The following is an 18,883-nucleotide window of genomic DNA, read 5'->3' on the forward strand; positions in this document are numbered from 1 at the left end:
ACCTGGTGCGTGGTGCCAGAACTGGAGGCACCGTGCTAATGACAAGCACCTTCCTACTAGTGCGGGGAGCAGGGACAGGGCACACTGTATTCTCAAAGCCTACTCTATCCCTGATGCGTGGTACCGGCACTGGTGACGCCGGGCTGAGGACAAGCACATCAGGATTAGTAGGGGGAGAATATACAGTGTGTACAGGGCTCTGGAGACGCACTGGTAGCTTAGTGCGTGGGGCCGGAACTGGAGGCACCGGGCTAGATACATGCACTACAGGGAGAGTGCGTGGAGGAGGAACAGGGCTCAGGATACGCACTGGTAGCCTAGTGCGTAGTGTATACACTGAAGGTACTAGGCTGGGGCGGGGAGGTGGTGCCGGAAATACCGGACCGTGGAGGCGTACTGGCTCTCTTGAGCATTGAGCCTGCCCGACCTTACCTGGTTGAATGCTCCCGGTTGCCCGACCAGTGCGGGGAGGTGGAATAACCCGCACCGGCCTATGTAGGCGAACCGGAGAAACCATGCGTAAGGCCGGTGCCATGTATGCCGGCCCGAGGAGACGCACTGGAGACCAGACGCGTTGAGCCGGCCTCATGACACCTGGCTCAATACTCAATCTAGCCCTCCCAGTGCGGGGAGGTGGAATAACCCGCACCGGGCTATGCACTCGTACAGGAGACACCGTGCGCTCTACTGCGTAACACGGCGCCTGCCCGTACTCCCACTCTCCACGGTAAGCCTGGGAAGTGGGCGCAGGTCTCCTACCTGCCCTTGGCCCACTATCTCCTAGCCCCCCCCCAAGAAATTTTTGGGAATTACTCACGGGCTTTTTCGGCTTCCGTGCCAGACGCGTTCCCTCATAGCTCCGGTTCCTCTCTCCGGTAGCCTCTGCTCTCCTCAGTGCCTCCACCTGTTTCCATGGCTTTTCGGGCTTCCAGCCACGTCTCCTTGCTGCCTCCTCAAACCACCGTTCCTGGGCTTTAGCTGCCTCCCTCTCTTCCTGAGAACGGCGATCTTCTCCTGCCTTAGCCCAGGGACCTTCTCCATTCATTATCTGTTCCCATGTCCAGAAATCCTTGTTTTGTCCCTTACTCCGTTTCGTTTTCCCTTGCCGCTTGGTCTTAGCGTGTTGGTGGGTGATTCTGTAACGGGTGACGCTCTCCTCATCCTCGGATGAGGTGAGGAGAGAGGGATCTGAAGACCAAAACGCAGGCTTTAGGAAATAAGCCATCTTTATTATACAATATGATGGCAACACGAAACGAAACAAAACACTTTCAAAACTACAAAATAACAAAACGACGTTGAACGAAACCTGAACATAAACTTACATAACTAAACATAAACTTACGTACAGGAAACGGACGACATCGAAACGAAACGAAACAAACAAACGCTACAGTCCTATGTGGTACGAACATACATACAGACACAGGAGACAATCACCCACAAACAAACAGTGAGAATGCCCTACCTAAATATGACTCTTAATTAGAGGCAAACGCAAACCACCTGCCTCTAATCAAGAGCCATACCAGGCAAACCGAAACCAACATAGAAACAGATAACATAGAATGCCCACCCAACCTCACGTCCTGACCAACTAACACACAAAAACTAACATAAATAGGTCAGGAACGTGACAAGGGTAAAACTTAAGATCTTCTGAGAAGAAATTGTATACTGACCTTTAAACTGGTTTTGAAGCTATGACTAATATGTTATTTGATAAACACCACAACACCACACAGAAGTAATGAATGTGCGTATCCCATTGTGAAAAGATAACAGCGTTAAGGTCAAATTATGTGTTATTATTATGGCTGTGCTGTCCCTGAAGTCTGAAGAGGCTTAACAATGCTTCAAATGCAGGAAGACAGTTTGTAGAAGGCAAAAACTGATACAAAGGAAGAAAAACACTCATGAATTATTCAGTATCTTAGTCCCTCAGTAAATACCACTTTATAATGAACTGTGAGAGCAGAAAAATTAAGGCTTCCTAGAATATGTTAATACTGACAATGTTAAGCATGTTATTACGTACCACCAAAAACTGTTTCTCATAAAACAAACCCCCAGAGTACATTGACAAGGCTATAAATCAAAAAGCTGTGACTATCATATTTTAACCCAATATGAAATGTGTTACAGTATGATACGTAGATTGATTGCATGATATACATCAGTTATATTCAGATTAAGAAACAGATATATTATGTAATAATATGAGGAGATTTGACTTGAGGGGTCACTGTGATGACATTTTCATTCCCGTTTTGGTGAGGAAATAAAGAAATCTATTTTCTCTCAAAAAAAGGATGAAAATAAGAGACAAAATCTATATTATCGACATAATCCTGGGGCATGAGTGTTCCTTTGTCTGGACAGATCAGAATTGGAGCCTGAACAGAACAACAAAGTCTTTAAACTAAAATGTGAGTCTTCCACAGCCAAAGGAATTGATCAATGTGAAATATTATCCAAAAGGTTCAATGAGTAGATCAAACATTGGACCATTCTTGATACACAAGGGACACTGTTGAGTGTGAAAGAAAACAACAGCGTTACAGTTCTCGACACCCTACTCAAAGGCACTTCAATCTTTTCTCTTTCCCATTTACCCTCTGAATGGAACATACTGTATACACAATGCATGTCTCAACAATGCATGTCTCAAATGTCTCAAGGCTTAAATCCTTCTTTAACCTGTCTCCTCCCCTTCATCTACACTGATTGAAGTGGATTTAATAAGTGACATCAATAAGGGATCATAGCTTTCACCTGGATTCACCTGGTTAGTCTATGTCATGGAAAGAGCAGGTGTTCCTAATGTTTTGTATTCTCAGTGTATTCATTTCATGGTGTTGTCCAATAACCGCCTTGCCTGACAACATCCACCATTAGGCTATATATCTAGGAAGAGTTTGATAGTTACCAGTTTTGACATGAACAACATTCACTTGTTGTCTTAGAACCATTTGTTGCTATTTGTAGGGTTTTGAATCATTGAGGCTATTGGTGCGATTTAAACACTTTGTAAACGGTTGTGAAAACAATCTGCAAAAAACTGTGAACGTCAGCCACCTACACATTTCAAGGATGAATAGATGCTGACAGCAATAGTTAGACTTTGCTGAATGGGAAGTCCAGCATAATCTAACAAGATGTGAAACAATGTACTGGATTCACCTCATGAGGACAAACATTGGTTTGAGGGGACAGAAAGCCACATCACCTAGCCACCTCTTATTGTTATTGAAGCTAGTCTCCAGGGTTTCTGTCTGGGCAGTGTAATATCCAACTGCCATGTTGCCTCTCACTTCAAAATCGAGGAGGTTGCACTTGGACACAAGGATGAACCTTCCCCTCAGACTGACATTCAAAAGCATTTGAAGATAATAATACATTCACTCACAAATATATTTAGAGAAGCCATTGTGACAGAGGCCAAGTGTTCACTATATACCAAAATATTGCAAATTCCCTTTAAAAGCAATACATTAAAGTGAAAACTTTATACTTACTTTCTACATACTAACATAGGTATTCTTCTACCAGTTCCCTGTTAATTTAAAGTATGCAAGGCTACATACCCCACAGAGAATACTAACAGGTAACAGTCTAGCTGCCATATTGGATTTTAAGCATGAGGCAAAATAGGCCTCCTTTGTCTTTATTAGACTTCAACATCTGCACTGCCTTAGCCATCAATCTGTCATTGAAGGTTATCCCTGACTAAACTCTGAGCACTCCATTCCCCTTTTGGTACAAACAAGTCATCGAGGTCTGTAAGAATGAGGAGGGATGGTAGAGCACTTTCCCATGAGAACGAGGGACCTTCTTCACAATGCTGATGGGCATGTTGGATCAATACCATCGACTGGACCCACCGCTCACAGGGGGATTAGCATTTCAAAAGCATCTATAGTTACGGCTAGGAGGTTACGGGGGGGGGGGGGGGGGGCTGTCCAAGGGAGACACATCCCTTGCCATAGTTTGGCAGTGTCGAGACAAACAAACCCTCCTCCCCACACGGTTGGTAATATACTGTACCCTTTGACGTCTAGTGTCACAGGCAAACCTTTCCTCACTTCATGGGCATCCTTCAAGAGTATAAATCTACAGCACTGGCATGATAAAGTGTTGTTTGTCAGAGAACAGAGATATTTACAGGCAGAGATACGTACTTCTGGGTTGCCTGCACCTTGTTTATCTCTTTGACCCCTTATCGATTGCTCTTATTTCCCAAGGCTCAGGATGGTCTGACCCTTTGATGCCATTAGCCTTTCTCTTAATACCTGGAATTAGAGGTCAGATTCTCATGAAGCACAATCATAACTTGCAGTATATTGCTTTACCCGACGTGGACAGCTTGCAACCTCCGAATGAAACTCTCTCAACCCCACTTTGGTGCTGACACCATACCGGCTTTATTGCTTTTAAGGGGATTATATAGAGCAGAAGGGATGGCAGACAATAAAAGTTTGTTAACCACCAAAGGCCATTCAATCTTTTTGTTTGGGACTCTACATCCAACTCCCGTTCACACAGACCTCTGTGAGGTCTGTGTGAATGGGAGTTGGATGTACAGCAGTCCTCTAAAATCGTATTGTCTTTGCTAAATTAATTTTCATTTTCAAGTGTAAGGCTGCAGAGAACATCGGCATCGGCACTCTTGAAAGCGTCTTGACCTCAAATTACATCTAGGGGATGCTGACAGTAGTGTAGGTTGGGCTGACTAGAGCTTCTCAGCCTCTTGCTCCACATATCCAGCAACACTGTGTGTTCCAGCTGACAGTAGTGTAGGTTGGGCTGACTAGAGCTTCTCAGCCTCTTGCTCCACATATCCAGCAACACTGTGTGTTCCAGCTGACAGTAGTGTAGGTTGGGCTGACTAGAGCTTCTCAGCCTCCTGCTCCACATATCCAGCAGCACTGTGTTCCAGCTGACAGTAGTGTAGGTTGGGCTGACTAGAGCTTCTCAGCCTCCTGCTCCACATATCCAGCAACACTGTGTTCCAGCTGACAGTAGTGTAGGTTGGGCTGACTAGAGCTTCTCAGCCTCCTGCTCCACATATCCACCAACACTGTGTTCCAGCTGACAGTAGTGTAGGTTGGGGTGACTAGAGCTTCTCAGCCTCTTGCTCCACATATCCAGCAACACTGTGTGTTCCAACTGACAGTAGTGTAGGTTGGGCTGACTAGGGCTTCTCAGCCTCTTGCTACACATATCCACCAACACTGTGTGTTCCAACTGACAGTAGTGTAGGTTGGGCTGACTAGGGCTTTTCAGCCTCTTGCTCCACATATCCAGCAACACTGTGTGTTCCAGCTGACAGTAGGAGTGTATCCGATGCCCATCTCAACCACTACGGAAGATGTCGAGTCACCACCGACTAATTAAATGAAAATATTTTGAATCTTCTAACTTTAGAATCTTCTGGAGTGAGTTCATCTAGGACTCTGATGGTGCCATACGGGCATAGCCTCTGCCATAAAGAAAGTCTTCTGTTCTGCCTGAATGGTTGTATTTCTCATTGAAAGAACTGCACTCATGCAGAACAGCAGTGACAGAGTTTAAACTGAGATGACACCTACAGGGCACATCCCAAAAAGTTACCTAAGAAACTCACTTTCAAAAAGGCTATTTAGAATCCCTGGTACTCAAAACTGACTATGACCTGAAATCAAACCTTTTTCATAACTCTGTTTGCATAATGATTCTTAGCTTCCCTGTCGAAGATCCATTCAGAAAATGTAATCCGAGAGACATAACCTTACGGGTTTGGTTTTACCCATGATAGTAACCACTCAGCTAGAGAGAGAGAAACATGCACTGACTGAAGATGTAGAGATGGGTCTGATCCTTCACCATTACTAATAGATAAGGCCAGGCTCGTATGAGATTTAAAGATTCAAAGAGGATATAATGAAAGACAGCTTTCTTAAACTTAATCCTCAGTGAGCCCCCATACTTTAATATAGAGCCAAACCATGTGTCCAGTCTCAGTTCAATCGGAAGCCATCAACAACCTTCAATGAACAATCCAAGGCAGACATCAGCAAAGAAGGCAAACAGAGCACCTTGAGATCAACCAGGGAGTGTGGCGGGCTCCATCCCTGCCAATTACCAGACTGGGAAAACAAATCTGTCAGAAATAAGACCTGCCTGAGCTATTGATCTGTTTATACAATCCACACCTTCCCAACTGCATGCATTAGTGCTCTCTCTCCCTCTCTGTTTCTCTCTCTGTTACTCCCTCTGTCTCTCTTTCTTTCTCTCGCTTTGTCTATCTCCCTGACACACTTTAGCAGGGGTGGCACAGTGCAAGACATTGACTTCAAAGTAGCATGGGAGCCAGGAACAAGAAGCATCAGGAGACTACATATGCCTCTCCTTTGAGTGCAACCTCGTCTCAGAGCATTTCACATTATTCCTTAAGTAAACCCGTGATAATCCATTTAGTATGATATGTTACATTTCGTATGGTATGTATTAATTTGTGGATGTCCATCACCCATTTTGGATGATATGTTATGAATTACAATTTGTATTATATGTTACGAATTTGCTAAATGTACAATATGTTATGAATTTGTTATGATATGTTATGATATGTTATGATATGTTATGATATGTTATGAATTCTAGCTAGGTCGATAACGTTAGGTAGGGTTAGGGGTTAGGCCTAAGGTTAGGCTTAAGTTTAGGAGTTAGATTGAAGGGTTAGGGTTAGGGTTAGGGGAAAGGGTTAGCTAAAAGGGTTAAGGTTAGGGGAAGGGTTAACTAACATGCTAAGTAGTTGCAAAGTAGCAAAAAAGTAGTAAGTAGTTGAAAAGTTTCTAATTAGCTCAAATGCTAAAGTTGTCCATGATGAGATTTCAACATGCAACCTATGGGTTGCTAGATGTTTGTGTTATACACTTACCCATCCACCCCGACAAACCACCCACCTTACGTTTTTGCCTTAAGTAACCATCTGTCTTGTGTAACCATACCAAACGTAACCTATCATACTAAATGGAGTGTCCCGGAATTACATACACAACGAAACGAGACTGTTGAGTGGTGTGCTACGTGTTTCTCTTCAGTAGCGATGAATAAATACGGAGGCCTTGTCAAAGGATATGGGAGAGCAATAGAGTATAAGTAAATCCAGCCTACCAAATAAATGTAATATGATCTATTTCCTTTGAGGAGAAGGTGAGACAGAGGGGAAACGCAGCGTTTGGATCAAACAAGTATAGGTGTACTTTGTGAATAAGAGACAAATGAATCTTCAAAACCTGAAGGGTCTCATCCCATGCAGCCTCTCTCAGCAGTCGAGTGGATAAGTTGAATTAATGCTGCGGCTGTTGTTTGCCCTCAACCAGGGAGCATGGCTCCTCCTGTGGGCCTTTCTAGCAAATGATGCAAACTTGCCATAGAGAATAATTAGTCTCAAGGTCACCTGGGTCTGCAGTGATAGTGAGACAGATCATTGTATTCTTCTGAATGCTATTTATGTCTGAGGCTGGGTGGATGTAGCTGACTCTGGAGGGTTCATCGATATTTAATGATGAGCTGTTTAGGATCAAGAGTCAGTGTGACTTTATTCATCCAAATGTATTTTTCTCTTTCATCCTCCCTCCGCAAAAAACAGGGAGTCTTACCATGTATCTTTGATGCACATGTCTGCAAATAGTATACACAATACAATTGACCAGTCAACAATCATGTCTTTTTTCTCTTCATCCATTTAACTAAGTTTATTGAGAGAATATGAGGTAACAATAAATTCATGTCAGTGTGTGACTACTCTAGGTGTCTACGACTAAAGTAAATGGACCATTTAAGATAGATTTAACACATCATAAGAGAAGCTGGCACATTAGAGGCAACCGCGAATACATGTCTCACATATAGCGGTGCACAAAACTGTTACATTCTGAGTAGTAATTATGCTAGGTAGAGGACACAAGTATGAATCCTGGTGCAAAATCTCTAATGCAGAGCCTATATGGCAAAGTAAAGTATAGCCTAGTAAAGACCAGCATTGCCCTCTAGTGGGAAAAATTGCCTACTGCACCACAAATACATTTCTGACGACGCAATATGGAATTTTTGCTTAACATTGAGGAACACACCCAGTCAGGGAGCACGAGTCATTCACATGGTGCAGTCACGACTCATGACAGAGAAACATGAGAATAATTCAATAGAGAGCACTTGTGCAAATTTTGTTTTTCTGTAGCAAATTCTAGCCAATTCGAATGAACCATTTTCCCTGCCAAGGAGCTCTCCTTGAATCCTGATTGAATTAAACAAAGGGATTATGTTGCAAAGATCAATCGTCACCAACTGTTATCAAGTTTTTTCCCAAGTCAACATACATTGTGCCAAGCTAAACTAACTGTAAGCGATGAGATCGTAACAGGGCACTTCAATGGAACACAAATGAGGAAAGAATGTATATTGACTCAACAACCTGACTAAAGTCAATTATTAGCTATAGATTGGTGCATTACAAAGAGTTGGAGTTTAGACAATGATCAAGTATTGAAAATAACATTACCTACACTGTAACAGAAAACTGTAATTTATACTGTAATTTTTGTTATTATCGAAAGTAAACAAACCTGAAACACTTTACTGCACTTTACTACATCACACTGTAAATGATGGTGCATTGTGGGAATGTGAGTGGGAGCACGGTATTGTTGTTTCTGGCTCCTTAACATATTATGAGGCGGGTCTTGTAAGAGGCTATATTTGTTGCACCCATGACTGAGAATGCCGTACCAATATAACTCGTATGTGGTTATAATGCCCTATCAACTTAAAATGTTTAGGGGACAGATTGGAGCCTTAAACCTTAAATGCAATGTCATTTTGGTCTGTTTGGCACTGTAGTTGCAACCAGTTTGGAAGCCTTTCTTAAGGCTCCTTGAAGTGCAAGTTATATAAAACACCAAATACTAATTGATATGCTGTAATGTGTAAACACTTTACCTAGTGTTTACAAAATACCATAAAATTGCAGGAGAGGGTATTTCTTGCTGAGTTTAAAGGTCTGATAAAGTAAAATGTTGTTGACCATTGTGAATGTAGTGTAACGACCAGGGGTTTATAAGCGCGGAAATCGACTCTGCCGCACCCAGGGTCGTTACAGTATTGTATTGTGCAGTGGGAACCGTCAAGGCCTTCTACCAGGGGGCCAGAGTTCCGGTCTGGAAGCACACTTTCCACTGTGCTTAGAGGGCACTTTCGGTACTGCAGTTTAGCTGAAGTTGAGGACAAAAAGATATTCCCGTTGATGGCCCCATAGAGAAGTAGAATAAAAAAAATCTGCCATATACATTTTTGTTATCATCTTTGTACCACCTTTGGTAGTGCACAGGTGGTATAAGCTTTGTAAAGCATATGGCAGCAACCACGAAACGGGGTATGCGAACGTGAGTAGATTAAGTTGAAAACAAGGGTGTCAAGTCTGGAAGCAGTCTTCAGTTCTTTTATACGTCAATGCCTTCTACACCTTCAGAGAAGGCCAAGGATTTATAAAATAATTGTTGTATTTTTTAAATTTAAATGTTGTTTTAATTTCTATTTTGACTATCAATAATATTATTATATTATTATTTTAAATGACATTCTGATTTAATCTCTTCAATTTGTGTTGGATAGGAAAGGGTTAAAACTGAGGAGAAAAAAGATCCAATCAGGGTTAGGGTGTCACCTTCCTGACCTTATTTCCTTTGTTTAGTCTTTGTTTAGTTGGTCAGGACGTGAGCTGGATGGGCATTCTATGTTATGTGTTTCTATGTTGGGTTTGTTGTTTGGCCTAATATGGTTCTCAATCAGAGGCAGGTGTTTTTCATTGTCTCTGATTGGGAACCATATTAAGGTAGCCTGTTTTCACTGTTTGTTTGTGGGTGATTGTTCCTGTTCATTGTTTTTTCTATGTTCACTAGTTCAGGATTGTAGCGTCGTTGGTTTCGTTCTGTTTATTGTTTTGTTCGTATTGAAGAGTATTCAAATAAATATGGATACATACCACGCTGCCATTTGGTCCTCCTCTCTTCCACATTACGACGAGCGTTACAAAGGGTTAGTGTTTAGGGTAAGGGTGTCCCAAGGATCCCGGATAGCACTGATCATTTTTATTTGGTGCTCTGGGGAGATAAATCTAGCTAGATAGGTCACTATTAGCTAGGCCCTCAGAAGGTTGATAGAAAGCATCTTCCATTAAACTGTATTAGAGCTGTATTTTGGAGTGACCGTGGAATCAATCAATCACATTTTTACTTGTAATGGGTGAGACTATTTTTACAGAAACCCATGGAAACTTCCACCTTCTCAAGAGCAGTAGTTTTCCCAAGGTCTAAGCTAGCTCGTTTTTGTTGTAGGCTGGTGTGCAATGGCGGCTTAAGTAGCAGGTGTTTTCGAAGAGGATGTTGAAGCTAATGTGTTAGCGTCGCCCTTTTCAAGATTAACTTTCAACAAGAAGTAACATTTCAAATGATCATCTGGTGATTGGAACTGTTATTTTTTCAAATGGCAGCTCACTTGTTAGCTATCGCTTTAAAAATATGTGTTATGCGTGTGAAACCTTTTTGCATTTAAACTTTAGATCACTGGTAACTTTGTGTGCTGAACATGATAACGATGTTTTGCAATGGGAAGTAATGGTTGTACACTTAGATTTGGAATTGCTTAGCCTAATTTTTGTGTTTTTGTATTCTTATGATTGGGACTTACTGGCATATTCTTTAACATAATGCTGTGTGTGACTGCTGTCTTTCTATTGGCTCACGTGTTTTACAAAAAGTGTGCTCTTCTACATGGAGTGCACCGGTATTACAGTCACTGTCCTTTCAGCATCACAAGCCTGTCAAACTCGTATCCTTTGATGTGTCACTGTGGTCGTTTTTGGTGATAGTGTCATAGTGATGGCGTTAGGCTACCATAGGTTGTGTAGGCAGGATGGTAGTTGTGGCTGGTAACGTTAGTGTGGGTGCTGTCTGAGTTTTTCTTAATTGTTTTGTTTGGTACAATGTTTTGGAAGATTTTTTCCCCCACTGAAGGCCCAATAACCACAGTGTACCGCTGGTATTATGCTCTTGTGTTGAGTGTACACGCGTACTACTTCCTAGTGACCTCTTGCCAGGTCCCCCCTGCCAATGAGGTTTCTAACCTCAAGGGTATTTTCCTGGTTCAATAGAATAAAATAAGAAATACTAGAGGATTTCCATACAGAAGCATTGAGAAGTCACAGTGGTGGGTGATGTGAGCCATTTCCAGTGCCCTGCCCTGCTTTCCCCTCTCATCTCTAATAGTCTTCCTGTACATTGATTTCTTCTCTCTCTCTCTTCTGGTCAGTTATAAAGGCTTTCAGACATTCAGATCAACAAACACTACCCTGTGGATCTGGGGAAGAGGATTCTCTAACCACGACATGCATCTTCACATGAATTCTGAAGGCTCAACTCAATACTTGGGAGACTGGATGAAATCACTCTAGGGACAGCAAGGCAAGCCCCTAGCCCAGGCAGGAAGAATCATCAGTACTAATTTAATACCAGCCATGGCAGATGCTGTGAGGACTAGCATGAATAGGAGTCAGAAGGGTCTGTTGAGGAGGTGGAGAGACCATAAGGGGGGGGGCTGTTTTCTGGAGGTTATCTGCAGTGCATTCAGCTGGCCACAAAAGGCTTGCAGTCCACAAACATCCACACCCAAAGCTTTTTATTCATTTTTTTTCTCTGTCTTTTGGAATGGTCTCTAAAATCACTGAGATACTGTTACCACCGCAGGGATAACATCAAAGCAGCAAGTTACTCAGCATCTCAAAGGTAGGTCTTTATCTGATCTCTCTAGATTTTGGCCTTGAGTTGTATTTTCTCAAGACTTGCCAAGAGCAAATACATTCTAAAAGTTGGTAATATGCTCTGTGCTCGATTTATGGCTTGGAAAGTAAGACGCAAACTTGAATTTGCAATCTGTTGTATAGTATTATATCGCCCCTTTATCATGACATTGAAGTATTAAGTGAAAGTGATATGATACACTGATGTGTATCACTGAGGTGATATGATATCGGCTTCACGTTGTACTCACAGAGGAGAGATCCAAGATAAAATAGGGTGCGTCCAAGAAGCACGAGGCAATTTCCTCTTAATGGATTCATTCTAACGCGCTGGTGCTGTTCACATTTTTATTCCATTTTTTTTTTACATTATTTTTATTTGAAACAACAAGGAATGTAATGTGAAATGCAGACTTCGAAAATATATATATAACACCTGGATACATTTTATTGTTTAGAGTAGAAGCTATTCCAACCTGGATCCCTTATCCTTTAGGTAATAATTATTTCCACTCTAAATTCCAGCTTCAGGTGAAAATAGACAGAAAGAGATAGGGATGTATGGGTCATTGTTGAACCTTCACCTTCTTCCACTGACTCCCAGGTGAGGAGGGGTAAGGCTAAAGGCTATGCCTGGACTACCAGAGAACATCCCCCTTGGGGAGTGCACCCTACACTCCCAGTCCCAGGAGCAGCTCACTCCCCAGACAGAAAGCACCGTGTTCAGCCTGTCCCGCAGCGAGTCCCTCTGGACCAACGAGTCGGCCCGCAGCACATGTGAGATCTACTGGTTCCCATTCCACCTCATGTCCACTGGGGGCAGCATCTTTGCCTGTGGCTTCATCCTGAGTGGCCTGTATTTTGCTGGCTACTGCAGGAAGGCCACCAACATCCTGGGCCCGGCCCTGGTATCCATTGGCCTGATGGTGCTGGTGGTGGGCGTGGTGCTGATCCCCATCACCAAGGAGAACAGGAAGCAGCCCACCATGAAGAAGCCCTTCAGTTACTACAGGCAACCAGTCTTTAAATTATGAGGTGGGCCGGGCGGGGTATCCCTATCTTGTATGCTGTTTTCCTGGAGAGTCCTCAGGCTCAAAGTCTGGTTATCAGACCATTTAGTTTCCCAAAAGCACAATGGAGGATTCGATACTTCCCTGCTGAGCATGGCTACATGTTCACATGATGAATGTTTGCTCTAAAGACAATTAACTTGTAGGGGGACATGAACCGTTCTATTTTCTTCCACCACTACGTATGTATACTGTATTTTAATATCTGCATGACAAAGTATACATTATAACCAAGGTTCTTTGGCATTTGTTCTTAAGCATTTGAAAGTACTAGAAAATTACAATGCTGCCAAAAAACACAATTATAAATGTAGTCCACTGCTTTTATGCATAATTATTAGAATGAGTGACAAGCATATTGAGAAGAAAGATGTGTGCATGTACATTGATGAGAGCAGGATTGAGTATTGACAGCATGCCTTTGTGGTAGGCCATCATTGAAAATAGGAATTTGTTCTTAACTGACTTGCCTAGTTAAATAAAGGTAAAATAAAAAACATTTGGTGATGGATGCATTTCTTTTCAGCTGCAGGCTATACTCATCACATCCACAGCCTTTACAGACTTCCAGTGATGTGTGTGTGTGTGTTAGATGTCATCTCTGTGACGGGCAGTGTGACTCTTGACTGGCCCAACAAATTAAAAGTTTAGTGCCAAGGGGAAGTGAAGAACATCATACTTTTCATAGCATTTGAATGTCCTTCTCGTGACTGGGCTGAAACTTTGATTTCACACAACTTCAATTTTAGAGTGACTATAAAATACTATTAGAATAATGATGTTTCTGTTTCTGTTCAGAATGCTGTATGTGACTGACTAGGTTTGTCTAAATGCGGCAAATTATATCAACGTGGTCGATTTTGTTGATGTATAGGGTGGGCAGAGTATTATTTCCACGACATTCCCTTATGTATTTTCACTTGTAGGTGAATACTCATTTGACTGGCAAATTACATTACGTCGAAAGAACTGTGTTGGCCTGCACACAAGCTGCATCATTTGCATCAAGCAACAACACCATATGCAAGACAACCACTTCTGGTGAATAGGCTACTGTAAAATAAGTGCCCCATAAGAAAGTATAGCTCTTTTTGTTTGTCTATTTTATGTGTTTGCTGATCAATTAAATTATAGTCTGTTATCGTGACAAAGGACTTTTTTTTAAAGAAGAAGAAAATAAATGGTGTACTGTCTACTTTTCGCTCTGAACACGTCACGATGGGGCGGCTCTCACAGCAGGTGTGCTATCTGGGTGCGATAATAATAGAAGGAACAGAATAGACGCACCTTCCGTTATTTTCAGGGTGTATCGATACAATGATGGACCTTAGATGCATAGGCGGGTGTGTGCCGTTATTTTTTCTGGCTATTGGTTTTGATGTTATTGGTTTCATTATCCTGTTCATTGGAATTTTTGCCAATTTGCGTATCGATGGCAGGTTTTATGGCGATTTCTTGATTTACAGTGGTTCAATTATAATTTTCATAAGTTTGGCTTGGTGGATTATGTGGTACGTGGGAAATATACAGGTCTCAGAAGACAGCTTTGGAACAAGCTTAATGAAAAAGAAACGGAGTTTTGTACAGTTGGCCAGAAAGTTGTCAGAGAGGCTTTCCAAAAAATGCAAACCTGAACATGTAACCACAAAGTATCCCGAGGAAAACAAGGTTAAAGCTGTGACGCCTTCACCTGTTCACGTCGCCTCTCGAATAACCTGGGGGAAATCATTCGGTTATCAGAATGGTGGCTACGACTCAAGCTTGAACTCCTTTTCGATGGAGAAGGAAAAACAGACACCAGATATACAGAACTTGGATGTGCAGACCCTCGCTAGGGGTAATGTTGAAAGGCTGTTCTGATTGTAAGTTTTGGGATAGGCTTTGGGGTAGGCTTCTAATAAATTGTGCATTATTTCAGGAAAATAAACTATATTTGATTTTCACAAATGAAAATAAGTTCTCTCTGATAAACACACTAACCTCATTCAGCTATTTTGCTCTAAGAACATTATAAAACCGGTAGGCCTAGGTAACCAATATTGGCTTCACCATAGGTAACTCATATTAGGGCAAGGGTTCCCAAACTCGGTCCTGGGGCCACCCGGGTGCACGTTTTGGTTTTTGCCCTAGCACTACACAGCTGATTCAAATAACCAACTATTCCTCATTGGGAAACCCTGAATTAGGGGACTGTATTGCCTAATTGTAAAATGTAAAGTAAAATGATAATCTTGAAAATGTATAAATCTGTATTCAGGAAGAAACGTTTTCAGTCTATTGATTTGGTATTTTCTCATTTGAATTTCAAGGTTCTCCGTAGCACTTTCTGATCCCAAGACTACCTTCAACACTGTACGCTTCACGGAATGGGACTACAGACAATTCAGGACATTAATCAGTACTGCTCTGGACGTCAGTTCTTGACAACAAAGACCATAAGATCATTATGGGGTGAAATGACACATAGTCCTAGGGGTATAGGCCTACTGTAGATATTGCTCTGAATGCATATTATATTGTTTTAGTTTTTTATTTATATATCATTTATTAATATAATCGCCATGTGATATGTGAACATTTTATGTTATAGGATCAATATTATGTGGAAAGGCTATATTTTGTCATATAAACATACCGACATGTTAAGGCCCATCATAGCCTTTTTCTAGAATAGTCTCAGACGGAAATCCCAGAGGCCCCTGTCTGAACGGCAGGTAATTGAACACAGGCTCTCTTCAAGCCAGACCCAGAAATGCAATCATCTGCATTTACAATTGTTGACACTACATAAAAACAGTAGTCAGGCAGGTTTGCCTGTGCCACAACAATTGCATTGCCAAAGCAGGCCGTAAACCCTCAACAAAACGTTGTGTGGCCTGGGGCACTGAGCTTGGTTTCACCTGCATGTTGACATTACATGGACATTTGGGCTATACTCGTTTAACTGTTCACTGAGTAGGCTGATTTAGTTTTTATTCATGTGCACAAACTTCTAAAATGTAAATTCCACCAGACAGCATTTTTTTTAATGTTGTGATTTATTTCATATTTTATTTCTTAATATTCTTTAGATTTCAGTTGCCTTACCAACATATAGCTTTTGTCTAACATGACTGATAATGAGCGTGTGCATATCAAGTCATTGTACTCAGGGCGTTGCCTGTCTGTATGCTAATGTTACCTAATCCTGGCCTGTTGACTCTGCTTTGCGGTCCTTGGTTGAATAGGTATTGCACAGAGGTAAACCAAACTCCCACGACTGTCTGACTGGTCAAACAAGGTACTTAAAGGGAGAGGTTTTTCACTGCAGTTCCTCTTTCTGTCGTGATGTAGGAAGCATGAAATAGTAAATAATTGTGGAATGCATCCAGCAGACTAAATATAAACTGCTGATAGAATCATTGAAATATATCTTCCCAACATACAGTATCTTTTTCCACACTGTTCATAATGTTACATGTTATACATATATGCTGATGTCATATTTTTCATATCAAATGCATTATTATTTTATACACAGATGCATGGTGCATTAGATTTTTATTTATTTTAAATATACATCCAATGATCTTGATAAGCATCCAAAATAAAAATAGTTATCTAATGAGATGATCCATTTCAAGCATTCAAGCATAATTACATTGCTGCAAGTCAGAGATTGCTTAGGAATGAGGTTGGACCATTTGGCTTTTATGTTTTAATGGATCATTCAGAGTAGTACAACCTGTTGATGTGGTTGGATACCAGTTTTGTTGCTGTTTCCTACAATGGAAGAATTTGAAGGCGTGCTGAAAATTAGAAGAATGCGACTTGTGTTTTAAAAAGGTTGTGGCTGGAAAGGCCTCTCCTCATTCTTGTAAAGTCCTCAGCCGACAGGAACCCAGACAGCGTCCATGTCCCTGCTATGGATACCTCTTCTATGGGTCGCTGTGTTTTCTTTCTCATCCTGGCTTTGGTCTTTGACGTTGTCGGTCTGATCCTATTTTTCCTGGGGATCTTTGCTCCTTTGAGTTTCTGGGACTTCTTTGTGCTGTCGGGGCCCCTGCTCATCTTCCTCAGCCTGGTCTTCTGGATATTCTGGTACCTGGGGAGTCTCACAGTGCCTTACGAAGAGCTCATCTTGCCAAAGTGACACCCAAACATGGTCAAAGGTGACCCACCTGACCAATGGCTGGTCCCCCTGGACTGACAGCTTGACCCTCACAACTTTAAGGAGTTGACAGAATTCTGGATTATGGGTGTTTGACCATGTTTCTCATTGGACTGTGAACCGGAGGCCCTTGTTTTCTTTAAAGAAGGTTTGAGCTTTAGTTCAAGCGGTGTGTGTCTGTTTCTGATGATGATGAATAATGATGAAGACATGGCTGTTGTTTCAAAAAATATATATACTTTCCTCTGTCCAGGAACCTGTTGGACCCTGGAACAACTCCAGTTGGAAGTGAAGAATGGCCAATGCCCCTTATTCTACCCCTATGATGTAGAAGGACAAGATGTCATGTACAGACAGCCAGGATTTCATCTGTGCTGGGTTGAAGTGGGACATGAACTCTAAAGCACTTGTGTCCATCCTTAAAGACTGCATCAGCACATATATTTAACTCCTTTTATAGCATGTGTAAAATAATAAATATTTGTTAAAATAACTGTTTATTTTTTATGTTTTATCCTCAAAGATAATATCAGAAAGAGAAGCTTCAAAATGTGACAGACTCAATATTTTGAATGACTCATTGACTCATGAAGTGCTTCGAGAGACTAGTCAAGGATCATATCACCTCCACCTTACTGGCCACCCTAGACCCACTTCAGTTTGGATACCGCCTCAACATGTCCACAGACGATGCAATCGTCATCACACTGCACACTGCCCTATCCCATTTGGACAAAAGGAATACCTATGTAAGAATGCTGTCCATCGACTACAGCTCAGCATTCAACACCATAGTACCCTCCAAGCTCATCATCAAGCTGGAGGCCCTGGGTCTCAACCCCGCCCTGTGCAATTGGGTCCTGAACTTTCTGACGGCCGCCCCCAGGTAGGAAACAACATTTCCACTTCGCTGACCCTCAACACTGGGGCCCCACAAGGGTGCATGCTCTGACCCCTCCTGTACTTCCTGTTCACCCACGACTGCGGGGCCATGCACGCCTCCAACTCAATCATCAAGTTTGCAGACGACACAACAGTAGTGGGCTTGATTACCTACAATGACGAGACAGCCTACAGGGAGGAGGTGAGGGTACTCAGAGTGTGGTGTCAGGAAAACAACCTCTCACTCAACGTCAACAAAACAAAGGAGATGATCGTGGACTTCAGGAAACAGCAGAGGGAGCACCCCCCTATCCACATCGAAGGGACAGCAGCGGAGAAGGTGGAACGTTTTAAGTTCCTCAGCATACACATCACAGACAAACTGAAATGGTCCACTCACACAGACAGTGTGGTGAAGAAGGCGCAACAGTGCTTTTTCAACCTCAGGAGGCTGAAGAAATTTGGCATGTCACCAAAAACCTGACAAACTTTTACAGATGGACAATCGAGAGCATCTTGTCGGGCTGTATCACAGCCTGGAACGGCAACTGCACCGCCATCAACCGCAAGGCTCTCCAGAGGATGGTGTGGTTTGCACAACGCATCACCAGGGGTAAACTACCTGCCCTCCATGACACCTACAGCACCCAATGTCACAGGAAGGCCAAAAAGATCATCAAGGACATCCACCACCCGAGCCACTGCCTGTTCACACAGCTACCATCCATAAGGCGAGGTCAGTACAAGTGCATCAAAGCTGGGACCGAGAGACTAAATAACAGCTTCTATCTCAAGGCCGTCAGACTACTAAACAGCAATTATTAACTCAGAGAGGCTGCTGCCTACATTGAGACTCACTCACTGGCCACTTTAATAACTGGATCATTAGTCCCTTTATACAATGCACTCTAAATAATGCCACTTTAATAATGTTTACATATC

General features: G+C 42.3%; 1 protein-coding gene and 1 long non-coding RNA gene across 2 annotated transcripts; both read left to right on the forward strand.

Annotated features, from left to right (window-relative positions):
- The first annotated feature begins 11,399 nt into the window (after positions 1-11,399).
- Positions 11,400-13,408, forward strand: LOC129869112 (phosphoinositide-interacting protein-like). Its single transcript, XM_055943619.1, has 2 exons — positions 11,400-11,825; positions 12,444-13,408. Exon 2 carries the CDS (start codon positions 12,469-12,471, stop codon positions 12,871-12,873), a length of 405 nt encoding a protein of 134 aa, XP_055799594.1. The 5' UTR covers positions 11,400-11,825; positions 12,444-12,468; the 3' UTR covers positions 12,874-13,408.
- A 750-nt stretch (positions 13,409-14,158) lies between these two features.
- On the forward strand, positions 14,159-16,521 carry LOC129825285 (uncharacterized). Its single transcript, XR_008754843.1, has 2 exons — positions 14,159-14,771; positions 15,219-16,521. It is a non-coding gene; the product is annotated as an uncharacterized LOC129825285 (long non-coding RNA).
- Positions 16,522-18,883: the final 2,362 nt, after the last annotated feature.

This window comes from Salvelinus fontinalis, chromosome 2, assembly GCF_029448725.1.
Source record: "Salvelinus fontinalis isolate EN_2023a chromosome 2, ASM2944872v1, whole genome shotgun sequence".
NCBI classification, from domain to species: Eukaryota; Metazoa; Chordata; class Actinopteri; order Salmoniformes; family Salmonidae; genus Salvelinus; species Salvelinus fontinalis.

Excerpts from the sequence above, each read along its gene's own strand:
- LOC129869112 (XM_055943619.1), top strand. The coding sequence starts at position 12,469 with ATGCCTGGACTACCAGAGAACATCCCCCTTGGGGAGTGCACCCTACAC.